The 16,953-nt window shown below is 33.7% G+C and overlaps 1 protein-coding gene across 2 annotated transcripts in view; it reads right to left on the reverse strand.

Moving 5' to 3' along the window:
* The window catches only part of CDH10 (cadherin 10, type 2 (T2-cadherin)), a 148,897-nt gene that overhangs the window by 65,987 nt on the left and 65,957 nt on the right, over positions 1 to 16,953 (reverse strand). For both annotated transcript variants that reach the window (XM_008574790.1, XM_008574791.1), the window contains exons 2-4: positions 5,398 to 5,692; positions 3,751 to 3,870; positions 3,163 to 3,330 (exon numbers count right to left, since the gene is read on the reverse strand). In XM_008574790.1, the coding sequence (XP_008573012.1) occupies positions 3,163 to 3,330; positions 3,751 to 3,870; positions 5,398 to 5,692 (583 nt within the window). The remainder of the gene's footprint in view (positions 1 to 3,162; positions 3,331 to 3,750; positions 3,871 to 5,397; positions 5,693 to 16,953) is intronic.

A 16,953-nucleotide genomic window follows, 5' to 3' on the forward strand; every position in this document is an offset into this window, starting at 1 on the left:
GCATTATTTCTTGGGTGCTCTTTCAGCCTTTCTTTTATTCTTCCAGTTTCTTTCCAAAGGATTTCTACTAAACCAACTGGGAAAGAGCATCCACAATTACTCCCCATTATGTAAATTCCAATAGCTACTCTCTGGTACTCATTTTATCAAACTTCTTCAAAGCAATTGTCACGTTCACCCTATCCATCCCTTGTTATGGTTATTTATTTATTTATTTATTTTACCTTTTCCAAATTATAAAAATATATAAAAAATTAAAAGTACAGATGAGCAAACATTAAAACCATCTATTATTTCACCACCTAGAGAGGATCCTCTCCATCACTTTGAAGTACATCCTTTATCATTTATCATATGCACATAGTTTGCTCTTTCATAAACTGGTAGCTCTGCTAATGTCCAACTTCATGATTTCTTCTTCTCTTCCTGTGCTGATGGCTTATAGTAGTTTTAAGTGAAGTTTTAGGTGAAGAGATAAGTTCTCTAAAAAAACCTTCACTATAAAGGATGTACTCATCCTACCATCCCCCGTATTTGGATAAGTGCTTTTCTCTGTATGCTCATTGCAATCTGCGCATAGTTCCTTCATGGCATCGATTATTTTGGATTAGAATATTCTCCTCCCTCCTAGGCAATAAGCCACTCATAATAAAGAATTAAGACATTAATTTTCATGTGCTTAATTGCAAACACAGTGCCTGCTGCTGGAAGGTAAGTGATAGATTTTTTCTTTACTTATTGTAAAGCGATAGATTTTTTCTTTACTTATCTTTAAAAATTAAATAAAATCACTTGATATAACCCAGGATTCTCAAATAATTGCAACAGAAATATAATTTTGAGGGAAAAAAATGCAATTTAATAAATAGAGTGAAAGAGCAGGTAATAGTTTTGGATATCAGTTTTAAGATGCATTGCTAACCTTCTAATCCATTGTCTCCCTTTTAGAATCATACTGATGTACATAGCTTTATATGTGTCCACATATTTATTCTTTTCTAAAAGCACAACACCTTGCTGACAACTTAAATCAAGCACACAGTTATGAGTTTGGTAATATCAATAATAATTTGTGATTACCAATGTTCCTGTGAAAGTAGAACTCCCTAAATTCATCTCCCACCAACCACTTCATTGTTTGGCATTTTCCATTCACGTGGGCCTTAAGTTGTTGACGTACCCCATTTAATTTCCAACCTCAGGGTTTCTCACATGCTGCTTCCTTGCTTGGAGGATGTCTCCCTCTTTGTATAGCTGGGTCTATTCTGTATTGCAGTGTTCAAATAAAATATCACCTCTTAAATAAGACCTTTCATTACTTTCCTTTCCTCCCCATCCCAAAATCCTTATGGAATTGTCTTACAAGTTACTCTTTATTTTTTCCAGGACTAAACCAAAATCTTTCAAGTATACAATGTTTTGTGTTTTTATTTATTTATTTATTTTAACTTATGCATGGTTTGCTTCCCCTGCTTTAATGAAAGGTGATAAGAATCCAAACCTGGGCTTTTTTTGACAAACATCATGTACCTGGTTTCTAAAATAGTATATGATGTAAGTGTGTTCTCAATAAATATGTTTAGATAAATGAATATGTGAAAATCTCTCAACTTACCCATTACTGACATATTGAACCAGATAATTCTTTGGACACTAGTGACATATTGGGTTAGATCACTCCTGTTCATTTGAATTGTAAGAATGCTTAGCAGTACCCTTAGCTTCCACCCATTAGATACCAGTAGTATTCACCAGTTGACATAAGCAAAACTGTCTCAAGACATTGCCAAATGTTGTCTGGGGGAAACTCCCTGATTGAGAACCATTGTTATAAATTCACATAATAAAATAAATGAAAGAATGAAGTAGGACATCTGAGTTGTCAGTTGTCCCTCTCCATTCCAAATGACTGAAATTTTTGATGCAGCATACCAGGAATTATTGAATTTGAATCTGCCAACCTGAAGGGAAGTTTAAGTTCTGACCCTACTTTTATAACGTTGAATAATAATAGTAATACTAATAGAGTAGAACTAACACAAAGCAACATTATTGAACATATAAGTATACTAAGTGCCAGCCACTGATTCAGTGCTCCATAGATGTTAAATTATTTAGTCTTACATTATTTAATGAAGTATGCACTGTTATACAGTATTCCTGATGACACTGAAAAATACAGAAGTCAGGAAGACAAGATGTTTTAGTAAGACTGTCATTCCACACACAGTGATATTAAATACAAGTTTGATTTTTTTGTAAGGTTCTCTCTACACAGCCTTTTCTGGTGGATTCCTTATAATTTGTCAAATTAGATTTTTTATTGAAAAAATTTACCCTTAGGTTAGGATCCTCTTTATTAAATTCTAAGTAGAAATAAACAGATTTATTGTAAAATTATAACATAATGTGTTTTCCAATAAAACGTTATTTCCTTTTGCTAAACGAAAGAAATAGTTCTTAAATTACAGTTATAGATGCAAAGTATTCATATTGTATTAGTCTTTTTATGTTGCTTGTAACAAAATACCCGAAACTGGGTGATTTATAAAGAAAAATGAATTTTATTGCTTACAGTTTCTGAGACTGGGAAGTCCAAAGTCCATCTGGTGGTGGCAACAGTGACCAAGGGGTCTCATGTTACAGGATGGTGGAAGCAGAGAAAGCAGAGAGAGAGAGAGAGACAAACTTTCCTCTCCTTTTCAAGTCCTAAGAACCATGCCCCTGACCAATATTTTTAATCCATTCACTACTGCACAGTCCTACAACCCAATCACCTCTTCAAGGCTCCACCTTTTAATTACCGTAATAGCATTTCCCACCCTCTTAACAGTCACAGAGGGGGCTAAGTTTCTAATACATAAAAGCTGGGGGACACAATTCAAGCTTTAGTTAGTTTTAGGGAGAACTAATTCAATCCACTACACATATGAAGAAGTCTTGAAATCATAAGTCCTCCTATTTCTGATTGAAATATCCCTGACATATTTAACTTATCTTTTCATAACAGTGAATTCATCAACATATACACATTTTGTTCATTTTAAAAAACATTTTCAATGTGTTTTAAGTTAAATGATTGGCAACTGCTTCTTTTTTTTCTCTTTTTTTTTTCTTCTCTAAGTCTTTTGCCCCACAGAATGACCATTAAAGGGCACTTACTCTGGGGGAAGCGAGGTGGATTGTCATTGACATCTGTCAGCGTGATGTTCACCGTGGTGGTCCCTGATAAGCCTCCCATCTGGCCACCCATGTCCTTGGCCTGGATGACTACTTGATATTGCTCCCTGTTTTCTCTGTTCATGTTTGGTAAAGCAGTCCTGATAATACCTTGAGAAAATACAGGAACTATAGTTATCCTCTTTAAATTCCCAGTTATTATTTGATTAAACCCACAAGTAGTATTTTTAAACTAGTGACTTTTTGAAAGACAAAATATGGTTTTGCTATTGTTATTGTCTCGAAATTGTATGTGATTCTGTGTAAATACTTTATAATATGTGTTGTTTTTCTATTTCCTAGCAATACCATATGTGCCACAGAGTGATCTAAACCCATATGTAAAAATATCAAAACAGTTATACTTCCATTAGCTCATGCAATCATTTAACTTTGAGTTCTGAAATCTTCAAGTGTGGCAACATTGCTCTTCCATGAGTGTTAATGTCAAGGTTTTCTTTTTGTTCTCCCATCTTTTTTTCTACTTATACATGTCACGAAATGATTAAATTAGCAGACATTATTCCTGACCTGTTTCAGGCTCCACAGAGAAATAGGGCTGCCCTTGAAGTATGCTGTAAATGACTCTGGCGCTGTTCCCATATGAAGGGTCATCGGCATCTGTAGCTGTGACTTGCACCACAGAAGTACCTGAAGTATCCAAATTCAGCTTAGTTCTGCACAGTACCAGAAGGAGGAGCAAAGGTACTGGTTTTCATTGAAGACTTGAATGATTTTTGGCTTTAATAATGTCCTCTTAAAGAAACTTTTATATATAATTTGGATGAACATTATATACATATAGTGCTACCACAGGTAAACTCCAAGTTCAACATAGTATTTAGACAACAGGTGTATTTTAATGCATGCGGTATTTAATGCTACAGTGTATCAGAATATAATAAATGGGATCATTTTACAAACGCTCAGGTTTGATATTTAAATTCATTTTCACATAATAGATTTGTTTCTTGTAAAGGGCATATCTAATCACAAAGGAGTAAGTATGTTCTTCTTTCCCCCTCTCCACTAATTAACTCTAAAAATAATTAACATCTGCTCTAGAATACAATTTTATGAATAGATTAAATTCTAAATTTAGAATCAATCCAAGATGATCCCAAGTTCCATGAACTACTAAAATCTATTTAACAAAGTTCAAGATAATTAAAAAGGCTTTACAGTAAGGTGATTGCCAGAAGTCCACGGGATTTAGCAAAGTAAATATTAAATAATAATCCCAGAACAATGCTTTTAAGAAAGGCAGAGTTTAAAAATTTGCTATTACAACTGTTACAAGTAAAAAACAAAACAAAACAAAAAACACCAGAATTGTTTTGTCAGTTTAAACAACTTTGTACACATTTAAGAAGTGCCTACTCCTCTACTAAATCTGAATATATATCTCTAAAAATGTTATCAGTGTTTGCTGATGCTTTTAATTTCCTATCATTTCATTTTGTTTATTTAATCATTTTAATTGACATTGTAATTGCACATGCTTTTGGGGCACAATCTGATGTTTCGATGCATGTACATGTTGTACAATAATTGGGTAAGGGTAGTTAACGCAACTATCACCTCATCCATTTATAACTTTTTTTGGTAAAAAAACTCAAAAGCCTAAACTTAACTGTAAAACACAGTCACCTTACTCTTCAACAGAACACCACAACTCATTTTCTATTTAATAAAAGAAACTAAAGCAGTCTTATTTTCTTTTGCCTATAAATACACCTTCCATTTATTTACATTAAAAAGGAAAATTCCATTTTCTTGAAAACTACAGTTTTATTTTTTTCATGCTTTCTGTCTTACAGGTTCAATAATCTAATTTTGTAATCCATAGAAAATATAAAATGCATCCTATAAATACACCTTCCATTTATTTACATTAAAAAGGAAAATTCCATTTTCTTGAAAACTATAGTTTTATTTTTTTCATGCTTTCTGTCTTACAGGTTCAATAATCTAATTTTGTAATCCATAGAAAATATAAAATGCATTAATATTATTATTTTTTTTTAGTTATTGTTTCCCCAATAAAAAATTAAATATGTACTCATGGTAGGGAATAAAAGATGATTTAAATTAATTGGTCATAATCTTAAAAGAATTTCTTGATAATTATTTTTTACACTTTTTCAATATTATTGTAAATGCTATAAATGAACTTACCTACAACAGACATTTCAGGAACACTAGCTGTATAAATTTCTTCTGGAAACGTTGGCTCATTGTCATTGATATCATGGATTTTGATCACAAACTCAGATTCTGGTTCCACTGGCCTCAAAGTTCTTCTGTTAATAGCTTGTGCACGTAGAGTATAAAAGGCCTTTTCTTCCCTGTCAATTCTTCTTGTGGCATGAATATCACCTGTTTTTTCATCAATAATAAAAAGAGTACCAGCTCCATCTCCAGATAAAATATATTTGAGTGATCCATCGCCTTTATCTTGGTCTGAATGAAGCTAGGGGAAATAAAAAAAGAAAAGGTACATAATGCCGGACGAATTCATAAAAAGTCTGTCAAATCCTATCACTGAAGAGTGTGGTCAGTTGTCTTAGTTCTTGAAATGAGAGTTGAATAACTTTGATCACACTCATCTATGCACTTTAAAAAAATAGGAATAGCCTTTTACATATCAATGTGATTTTTATTCTAAATGGAAAAAAGTAATACAAATAAACCAAGCTCCCTTCTTTGCTTTGCTTGGTAAACAACCATTTTCACAGGCAAATAAATCCTGATAAAGACCTAGGTCATCAGTCTTGATATGTTGGTGTAAACATTTCTCTCTCATCTTTTTCTGCAAATGAAAAATTCTTTTACTTTCTTATTGTTCAGGAAATCCATCTCCTATATAATTATTAGTTCAGATATATTTTGGGAAATTAGAAATATCTTATGTACTGTAAGACAAGAAAAGTTGTATCACACATGTTTCTTACTTTAGAAACACCAGACATCATTTTTTGCTTCATACAGAAGACAGTGACTACCACACAAATATTTGTGGGACATAGAGCAAGAGTACGAATAGAAGTCAATGCATGTTGACTAATTTTAAAAATATAAACCAAATGAATAAACTATAAAATAAAACATGCTCCAGCCTCCTACCTTGTCAAATCTATCTTCTTAAAAACCTCGAAGGTCAAGTTCTGTGCTAGAACAAGGCAGAGCAGGGCAAGCCTGTTTCTTGCCCCCTTGCCTGTAATATAACCACACTGAATCTTCCAGAATCAAGTCATCCCATCAAAGAGCTTTGAAAGCATTCATGTGAACATCTCAGCCCAGTACACATGCCATCCCAGTGCAAACGTTAGCGCAGGAGCCTGTGACATGGGTAAATTCAATCTATATTGTTTTTCAACAGATGCCAATAAGGCCAGCCCTCAGTCTTAGGGTTCCTGTAACAGCAAATTAGTCCAGCCTTTGGGTGACTGACCTGGAAAAGAGACCCTTGTAGAACCTAAAAACAAGCTCAGGAATGTTTGGGAAGGAAATAACAGGTTCCAAGTATCTTGAAGACATTCTGTAAATGGATATATAGGTTCCAGAAGGGTATATCTCTGCCTCCCATGGAATTCTTACCCTGAGGGGAGGAACTTAGCCAGAGGAGGAACAGAACTTGGCTTTGAAAAACACAAGGATTGTAAGTTTTTCTTTAGTGGTAATACTCAACCAATACTAGGATCACAGTTTAATTATTTGCCACAAAAGATTACACTTAAAATTTTTTAATTTTATTTTTTATTTGATAAATATTTTTAAAACTAAAGATTTTCTTAAGTTCTACACAGTATTTATTATGACTTACATGTCATCATGGACATGTTTCATTTTTTAATATTCATATAAAGTGTAAGCATAAATCAGAATAGGCACACTGACCTGTAGCTTAGAGAATTAGAAATTGAAAACAATTTTCTTCAATTATGTGAAAAATCAAATCTATTCTTTGCCCTTTAGATTACTTACATCAACACACATTTTTATCTAATTAACTGTAGGAATACTAAACTGATTACTTTCTATTTAAAATAGAATTTTATTTCTTTAATAGAAAAGTTCCTTTTTGGGAACATAACAATGAATTTAACTGTGAAAACATTTTTATATGGACATCAAAAATATTTAAAATAACTAAATATAAATATATATCTAATATATTTCTAGTTATCACTGGGTCTACAAAAGCAGGGCACTTTTTGGTTAACAGTTTGTAGTAATGAGCATTTAGTCATTAACTCTGGACAAAACTCCATTTTTTTTTTTTTTCTGATTTCTGGATAAATGCTCATTATTTCTGATATAATGGGTAAAGAAAACTCCAAATGAGTACTTTGGAGAAAAAGTTAAAGAAGTCAGGTAACAAATAGGCTTTTACTGTATTTTTAGCTATTTATGAACAATAAAGTAAGGTTGAAAAAAGGAAATATCTGCCTTTAACTAAAAAGCTCTCAGAAGCAAGATATCATTGTGTTGTCCAGGGAACCACTCTCAAAAAAGTCACAAGATTGATGTTTTTAGTAATTGAAAATGCACCTAGTTGCTGGGAAACATTTCCATTATATGCATGTGCAACACAGTGGCAATTTTCCAAATGGCAGATCTAAGCACTGCATATTTCTTGTTCTGTCTGGAAATCAAAATAGTTCAAGAAAATATTATTGATATTATCAATCATTTGATCAGGTTACTTTGTGGTTTACAGTAGGCAATTATGATGTTTATTGCCTACTCATGCAATAATTTTAATAGAGAAATATTTGTTTACTTTCCTAAGAGTCAGCTACTTCTAAAAGCAAATCAATAATTTTATACTAGTTCTATGGAAAATTCAAACACATGTGTAATGGAAATTCATAGGACAGCCCTTAAACTAGCCCAGAGGAATGAATGAGGATTTCTTAAGCATACAACACCTAAACTACCAGATAAAGAAGGAGTAGAGTTTTGAACCTGGGAAATTTTTTTAAACAAATTTTACATCTTAGGAACAATACTGGAGTAACATAGATATGAGGTGGAAAAGGATATAAGGCAAGATGAAAATTATTAAAACCAGTTCTATTCCAATCAGACATGCAAAAAAAGCTGCTCAGATGGTGGGATTTTAATTTTGATAAAGCTCAGTTTTGGAATACAAATCACAGCAGGATTTTTACCTACACTTACACTACAGAGAGTGAAAATTAAATCTTGTAATTGGACGACACACTGTGGGAGTTTCTGTTGGATAACAAAATTGAACATAGTAGTAGGAAATCAAAGAGATGAGGGTTGAAGTTAAACTGTGGTTTTGAAAATCAGAAAATGAAAGGATTTCTACCTTCTCCAACGAGAATATAATTAAGAGAAGCAAATCAGACCTACAAATTTATACATTTTCATCTTAAGAAGCCAGACTTAAATTTTTTTGAACAGTTAGAGCTTAGAGCTTGTATTAATGATAATTTGCATTAAAAAGGACACTTTTTTCACAGAGGAAAACAACTGAACACTAACACTACAATAAAGGACAAAAGTGACCATATTTAGTAGCTCGGCTTTGGCCTATGTTTAATGGCAGATAATCCTAAAGAACATATTTGAGAAATGGCCAAGGAAAGAACTACAACATATTTACTATAATAAGTGATGCAGAAGGATGAATTTCTACATCTCCTGAGACTTGGGGAATTGCTTGTTCCCAAAGATGAAACCAACAGGTTACCAGATTATGTAATAATAGTTCTATTGATGCTGATATTTTTCTAACAGTTATGGAAAGAGATCAATGGACAATGTCCTTTAGTTATAGTCTCAAGCCTCGGCTTCCTTTTGAGATAGGAGGCACTCAGTTTCCCTGGGCTTGGGTTACAGAACACGCCTCTAGGTTACAAGCCATTCCTCAAGCTTTCAGGCCCCTCCTCTACGTTTCTATTGATGCTGATATTTTTCTAACAGTTATGGAAAGAGATCAATGGACAATGTCCTTTAATTATAGTCTCAAGCCTCGGCTTCCTTTTGAGATAGGAGGCACTCAGTTTCCCTGGGCTTGGGTTACAGAACACGCCTCTAGGTTAGGAGCCATTCCTCAAGCTTTCAGGCCCCTCTTCTACACAGCTTTCAGGCCCCTCCTCTACGTCCTCACCTAGAGCAAAGTGACTGTTGCTAGTTCAACCTATTTTCAGGACCAACAGGAGGAACTTGCTAACTCATGGAGCTGGCTTATGCAAATCCAGTGGCTTGGGCATGCTCACTAGAGAAGGGTTATATAACCCTGGTAGCTGAATGACCTTCCACTAGAGGTGCTAAAAAGCACAGAATGTTCTTGAATATGTCTGGTGCATGTGATGGGATTTGACCAATGAGCATGCTCCAAAAAGGAGACAAACTAAGCATGTGCAAGATTATGTTACATGACTGGGAACAACCCCCTTAACAGAATATTCATTAAATAGTGAAACTATAAAAGCTGAATCCCAGCAGAAGGTGGGTTGCTGCTCACTCTCAGGGGACGCTCATTCTGCCTGCCGAGTGTGTTTTTCTCTCTTTTTGTATCAAACTTACTTTCAGAAAGCAGCTGCTCACTCTCTTGAGCCAGCCTGCAGTCTGTATTAAACTTTAAGTGTCTGTTTCTTACTTTTGTACTAAACTAGGTGTGGGCCCTGCTCAGCCTCTGGAGCCAGGCCAAACTTTCTCTGTGGAATCTGTATCACTTATTCATTACATTAAACCTGTTCTCACTTTCTACTGTGACTTTGCTCTTGAATTCTTTCCTGCGGTGGAGTCAAGAGCCTGGTAAGAAGTTGGGGTGGGTTGAGGCAGACTATCAGGCCCTCACACCCTTCTCCCAGCATCACTTTCATCTTTTTCTTTCTCTTTACTATTTTAATTATCTTTCCTTTGCATACTTTCTCCATATTTGCCCTGGTTTTGTCTCCTTCCCTCATGCCTCGTGAGTGTGATGCAATTTTATTTTCCATTCCAGCTCATCTACTAAGTCATGATCAGACAAGGGTCAGTCCATATAGCTGTAGTTTTCTCATTACTCTTCCCTTTTTTATTTGGATGTTAGGTATCAATACTTGGATTTATTAAACATTTAATTGAACAAAATCAGTTGTTTATGTTGCAGGGAAGTGGGATCAATAGATCGTGTGCCAAAAAAATTACAGCATCAACTTTGAGAGAAATAACTTTTATATTGATTTGTCTTGTACTATTTTATTATGTGAGACATTCAGTTTTCTTTAAACATAAGAAAAAAAATATTAGATTACTGTGGCTTTAGTTCCTCAGTAACACCTGTTCTGTGGTGTGAAACATTTGTGCCACAAATCTTTAAGAAGAATATTATGTTAATACTGACCTTTCTTTCCTTGAGAAAAGCCTATTAAAAATTCACAACCTGCTGTGTTCTTTGTAAATTCACAAGCAGATAAAGGACATGGCAAGATACATGACAACTAATGAAAATAGAACAACTGGTACTGCACTGCACATTTAAATGTCCTTCTCATATTATTTAACTTTTTTATTCATATATGCTTAATTATAACTTATTTGGTTATATTGAGTAGTTTTAATATATAAAACTAAACAATCTTTTGAATTTAAAGAAATATTTTAACTACAAATTATTTAATACATGTCTGGTAATTTGAAATGTGGCAGGTTTCTGATAATTGTATAACATTTATTATAAGGTACTCATCTTAAGATATTTGTATAAAATGTTTATGAGCTAAAAGGGGTCTTATGGCCTATCTCACTTAAGACCATCTTTTTTTTTTATTTTTAAGAAGAGGAAACAGAGATCCAATCAATTATTGATCACACAGAAGTTAAATTAAGATCACACTTTAGGATAGGGATTATGTTGCTGGAAACTTGTTTAAGTCTGTTCAGGCTGCTATAACAAAGTAGCATAACCTGAGGAGTTTGTAAACAACAGAAATTTATTTCTTACTGTTCTGGAGGCTGGAAAGTCCAAGATCAAGGGACCAGCAAATTCAGTGTCTGGTGAGGACCCATTACTAACAGAAGTCACCTTATCACTGAGTCTTCACATGATGGAAGGAGCAAGGGGTTTTTCTGGTGCCTTTTTTATAAGGGCACTAATCCCATCCATGACAGTGCCACTCCCATGGCCTTATCATCTCCCAAAGGCTCTACCATGGAAGGAGCAAGGGGTTTTTCTGGTGCCTTTTTTATAAGGGCACTAATCCCATCCATGACGGTGCCACTCCCATGGCCTTATCATCTCCCAAAGGCTCTACTTCTTAATATCACCACCATGAGGTTTAGGATTTTAACATATGAATTTGTGGGGGACACAAACATTCAGGACCTAGCAGATCTTTACCTCTTAATACCAGTTCTTTTTTGTTTTCTAGTTTCTCACATTAAATGAGAAAATATTAAAAGAAACAATCAAAGCATCTATCTACAAAGTATAGGAAGTTTAAATGACTTGTTACCAGAAGGATAACAGATAAAAGATGTTGCCTTATCTTTTTACCCTTGGCTAGAACAAAAATAAAGAACAATTTTAATGAAAGTGAAAATCTTTATTTGTCATGATGCCAGTAAAGGATTAGTAGTTCAGAAGAATTTATATTGCTTATACAGTGTACTTCAAAAAATTCATGAAAAAATAAATTAAAAGATAATGCAAATCTTCCCATGAACTTTTTGAAGTGTCCTCATATTGTGAGATTATTTCTCATTTAGAATATTGGTAGCATTTAGATATTAGTAATTGTTTGTATTTGGTTTCATTTCCCAAATTGGGAAAAGAGAGTGAGAAAAATTAGTATTATATTTGTAGAATTATACCAGAATTGTATTTGTAATGGTTAGACTATTTCTTTGAGAGGTAAATTTTGATGAATGAATCACAAGGACTATAACATTCACAACCTGAGTTTAACAATTTCTGGGGTTTTTTCCACATTTATTAACCTAAAAATATCAGAAATTGTTGAATAGATTTTCCAGTGTACAGTGATAATTTTATGCTTTTCTTTCAAATAGCTGAGATACTTTGTTAAAAAAAAATCCAGAATGTGGCAAATCTGCTATGCTATTCTGGTGGCATCAACATTAGCACCCTGTTCTAATTACTCCAGTAAGTAACATAATATCAAAGGGAAAATAAAGCATTGAATCAAATAAATTTGCATCCAATAAAAAATACTGGTAAAGATGGCCCAGCATCAGAAAGCAGCTAAAAGCATGTAAAAGCCAGCAAACACAATCTGGTCAGAAATAAATAAGTAGTTACTCATTTTGTTGGGGCTGGGAAAATAAAAAAGAGAAGGGTGGCAAACCATAAATGGGAATATGTCAAGTTTACAGAATAACATAGGGAAAATCATCCTTCAAGTGTAGTTTGCTTTCTTCAGGGCACTACTTCAAAATTAATGACATAAGAAAATATAGTCCAATTTTATAAATCCCAATGAAACAATTCTTCCTTCTAAAATAGAAATGGGGAGGATAAATAAAGCTTATCAGTGGAATGGATTGTAAAAACAATTATAATAATTTAAATACCCCATATGATTTAGATAAGTACTTCTCTGAACAATTTCTTTCTGGGGCCAGAGGCAAGTATGGAAGATTTAAAGACCCTGATGTCTGCGTAGGTTAGTGCCTGGTGAAACAAATGAAGTGGTTTGTTTTCCATATTTGGCAGGTTGCCTAGTGATGTCTCCCAAGAAGAAAAACCCTAGTGGGGTCTGGATTAAATAATTAGGGATTCTTCTTCCCATTTGGTCTTCTAAGATTGCAGCCTATTGAAGGTTGGCCTTGTGCTTATGGCCCATCCTGGCTGGAATGTCTAATCTTGATGGTCCTAGAACCTTAGGGGCTCTCTTTGAAGTAAGTATGAATTACTTAAGACCCTACAACATGTCAGACTTCTTAGCAAAGAGTGCTTTAAAATACTAGATGGTATTTTGCTAGAAATGCTGCTAATTCACATCTTGAAGTATCTCAACTAGGGTATTTGCGTATTTCTTTGCTATCATGGCAAATGTACCAAGATTGCAGCAAAGGCAATGATTTAAGTTCTTTATAGACATATTTTTACAGGCATTATATGCTTCAAAGACCAGAAATTTAAAAAAATATATTTTACAGGCATTAACTGCTTCAAAGACCAGCCATTTCAGTACATGACTTAAAGAACCTTACAAGACCTTAAGTGGTATGTAAAATACATAATAGACATAGCCTTTCTGATACAATAGCTTATGCTTTGTAGAGAAAGTTACTGGAAAAATATTTTAGAGAAGGTTCATATTCTTTTAGAAGTCTGGAATCTTTTTATACTTTTGAAAATTACTGAATTATGAAAAGTATCTCCTTATGGTCTGAAAAAGACATCAAACAATTTTACACTTTATTTCTCCCCACAACTTAGAGAAATCTCCTTAAGCAGTTTGGATTCAGAATATAGGGATATAAGTACATACATGTCTAAGAAGTTGTTAAGTAAATGCAAAGTATTTAAACCCGAGAAATTTATTCTTGGTTTATAAGGTGAGAAAAGATTATAGAAGAATTAGTAAAGAAAGATCACTTCTTTTTAAAGGGCTATACAAGCAGCTGAGAATCTTTCCTCCTTTTCACCACGAAAGGCACAGTAACAGGAGGTATCAAAGGAAGGTGAGTGCTAAGGATAAGTGTTCATGGAGGAGTTCATTTAAATAAATATTTCTTGAACTGAACTGAGCTAAACTAAATTTAAGAAGTGATGAAAATTCTAATTGTGGTATTTTAAAACTTTAAATGTCTGGGAGACTTTGCTACAGAGGCAGTCTTTGAAGCTCTTGGGTCTCTAAGGCTTCTAGAAATGCTCTCATCTTGAAAACTGTAGAGTGACAGGTACAAGACTGGATGCCCAAAGGAGAAGTACCAGGCAGCTGCCTGCAGTCTTGAGGGGCTATCAGCAAGGAGGAGAAAGAGGAAAAGAGGTTTGAATCTTTACCTTTATTGGACTTTTTGAGACATTGACTGAAATGAGAAAATAAAAGAAGGCTATGAACGCTATCCTAGAAAAATAACTATGTATATGTGGGTGTGGGTGTGCGTTAGTATAAAATACAAAATCAATGTTACATGCAGTATCAGGGAGTACAAAGATCCTCTGAAATATAACCATAAATCACTAAATTAAAAATTCATTTTGACTTAATTTTCTATGTTTTCCACAATAAAAAGAAATTGAGAAATGAAAGTGGATATTTTCATCAGGAAAGAGGATTGCTCATTTGCCTGAAAGACAATCATATGGTCATAAATGAGGATACCTATTCCCCCAAAATATCAGGAAAAACCATACCTGGATAACTTGTCTATTCCCCTTATTTATGCCTTATCTCTTAATAAATTTTTTTTTCAAACTATTTATGCCTTATCTCCTAATATAATTTTTTTTCAAACTTCATTGCAAGGCTGAATTGACTTCTCTTTCCTTTTCACACCAATTATAAATTTCATATGTGTGTGTATATGTATACATGTATACATAATATATTATATATAATTACATGTACATTTTGTGTGTTTTTATATAGATATACATACTTTTGTAACACCTGTAACAACTTTGAACTATTATTTTTTTAAGTCTTTCTTGAACTACAAATATATTTATTTTGAGGACAAAAAACAAGCTTTCCATTCTTTTGGACTCCTAACATTTCACAGTATGTGATATGTAATTATTTACTTGTAGAAGAAAATGGAACAGAGTCAAATGCTACTCAAATGTTAAAAAAAAATGAGAAAAAAATAAAGATCAGGAATAATGGGTTCATTTTCAACTATTTCTTTGGAAAGCCTAAATATTTTGAAGAATTATTTACTTGTAGAAGAAAATGGAACAGAGTCAAATGCTACTCAAATGTTAAAAAAAAAAATGAGAAAAAAATAAAGATCAGGAATAATGGGTTCATTTTCAGCTGTTTCTTTGGAAAGCCTAAATATTTTGAATGGAAGGCAAGAGACTTAGATATCTATAACGAAACCTTAGTCAGTGATTACTCCATATTAAGATATAAATGCACATAAAGAAAATCTTAATTCTTCATATTGATAAAGATTGGGGTCATAGGTTAGGTGAAAATTCCAGTTAACATGAAACTAGATCAGTGGAATATGTTATGTACATGGATTACTAGGAAGTTGAAATAAGTATGTTTTTGGACAAAAACTAAGGAAATTTATCCCCATAGGCATTCAGTAAAAGAAATACTAAACTGAAGTTTTCAGGCAGAAGAGAGATGAACCCAAGTGAAATTGTCAAAGAGAAGAACACCAGAACTGCAACTATTGGTAAATATAAATGATTATCTAATGTACAAAACACTAATAGTAATGGCTTTGAATACAGAAATAAGGTACATGAAAATAATATTGCAGAAATCAGGAAAAGGAGCAAATGTTTAAAGTATTCTAAAGTTCAATCAGTTTGTGAAAATATATAGAACTGTACAGTTTTGGTAGGCACAATTTTCTGTGTGATTATTATTCTTTGATACAAAGCTCACACAGTTCATCTTTTGTGTCTTTCCACCTCCCATCTGACCCCACCCTCTCCAGCTGCCATCACCTCCAGGCTTACAAGTCTGGCTACAATTCTCAAAGTAAATGGATACCACCATAATGGAATTTAGGAAAACCACGTAGAATAATGAAATAGACAACAGGAAAGTGCCAGAATTCCATAAATGTCAATATCTTACCAAATTTATTTCACATCTTTTCTACATTAAGAAATAAAATTAATATAAACTGGAATTCATACTAGTAAAGCCTTCTCTGCCCTTTTACTCCTTTTCTTACACTCTTATATCTACCATCATCCTGAGGTTGATGAGCATCTTTTTTCTTCCAGGTTTTATATTTTTACAATTTAGGTAACAGTGCTTGTTCTAAACATCAAAGATAAGTTATATTAACTTTGTGTCATTTTCACTCTCCCCACAAATCAGCTCTTCCCATTTTCCTAAACGGCATGATTAATCAAGCCAATCGTTCCAAATAAAAACCTAGGAGTCATTGATTTTCTCCAACTCTACCCATTTATAACATAAGCAAAATCCTTTCTGACTTCAGGATATAACTCCAGTTGCTTCTCACAGCCTCATGGTTGCTATTCCAAGACAAATCACCCTAATCTGTCACCCAGGCTCGCATCTAGTCTCTCGGTTTCTACAGCTCCATCCTTCAATGGATACTTGCTAGCCAGAGTGATCATTTTAAAATGCAAATTGTTGCAGGTCTCTATTCTGCTCAAACCCACTAATGGTTTCCCATCACATTCAGAACACCATTCAATCCCTTAGCCTAACTGACAGCATCCATAATGATAGAGTTCCTGCCTGTCACGTTGACCTCATCTCTTCCTGTTCTCCCTTGAACCACCTAAACCAATCCTGGCCTTTCTATTTCTTGAACATGCTAAGTTCATTTCCACCTGAGGCTTTTGCTCTTGCTAGTCCTTTGAATGAGACTCACTCGCTCATTTAATTTTTATAAGCTATTCATTTTCCTCTCTTGTGCATTCATATCTTTTTTTCCCTCTTTTCCTCTTGCTGTTTGTCATATTCTTTTCAATCAATTTGCAAGAAATTCTTTGCATATTCTAAAGATTATCAGTGTGTGCTTATATCATTACAACTGTCTTCATCAAGTCTGGCATTTTTCTTTTAACATTGATAATAG

The sequence above is a fragment of the Galeopterus variegatus genome, unplaced genomic scaffold, assembly GCF_000696425.1.
Source record: "Galeopterus variegatus unplaced genomic scaffold, G_variegatus-3.0.2 Scaffold1106, whole genome shotgun sequence".
NCBI lineage: Eukaryota > Metazoa > Chordata > Mammalia > Dermoptera > Cynocephalidae > Galeopterus > Galeopterus variegatus.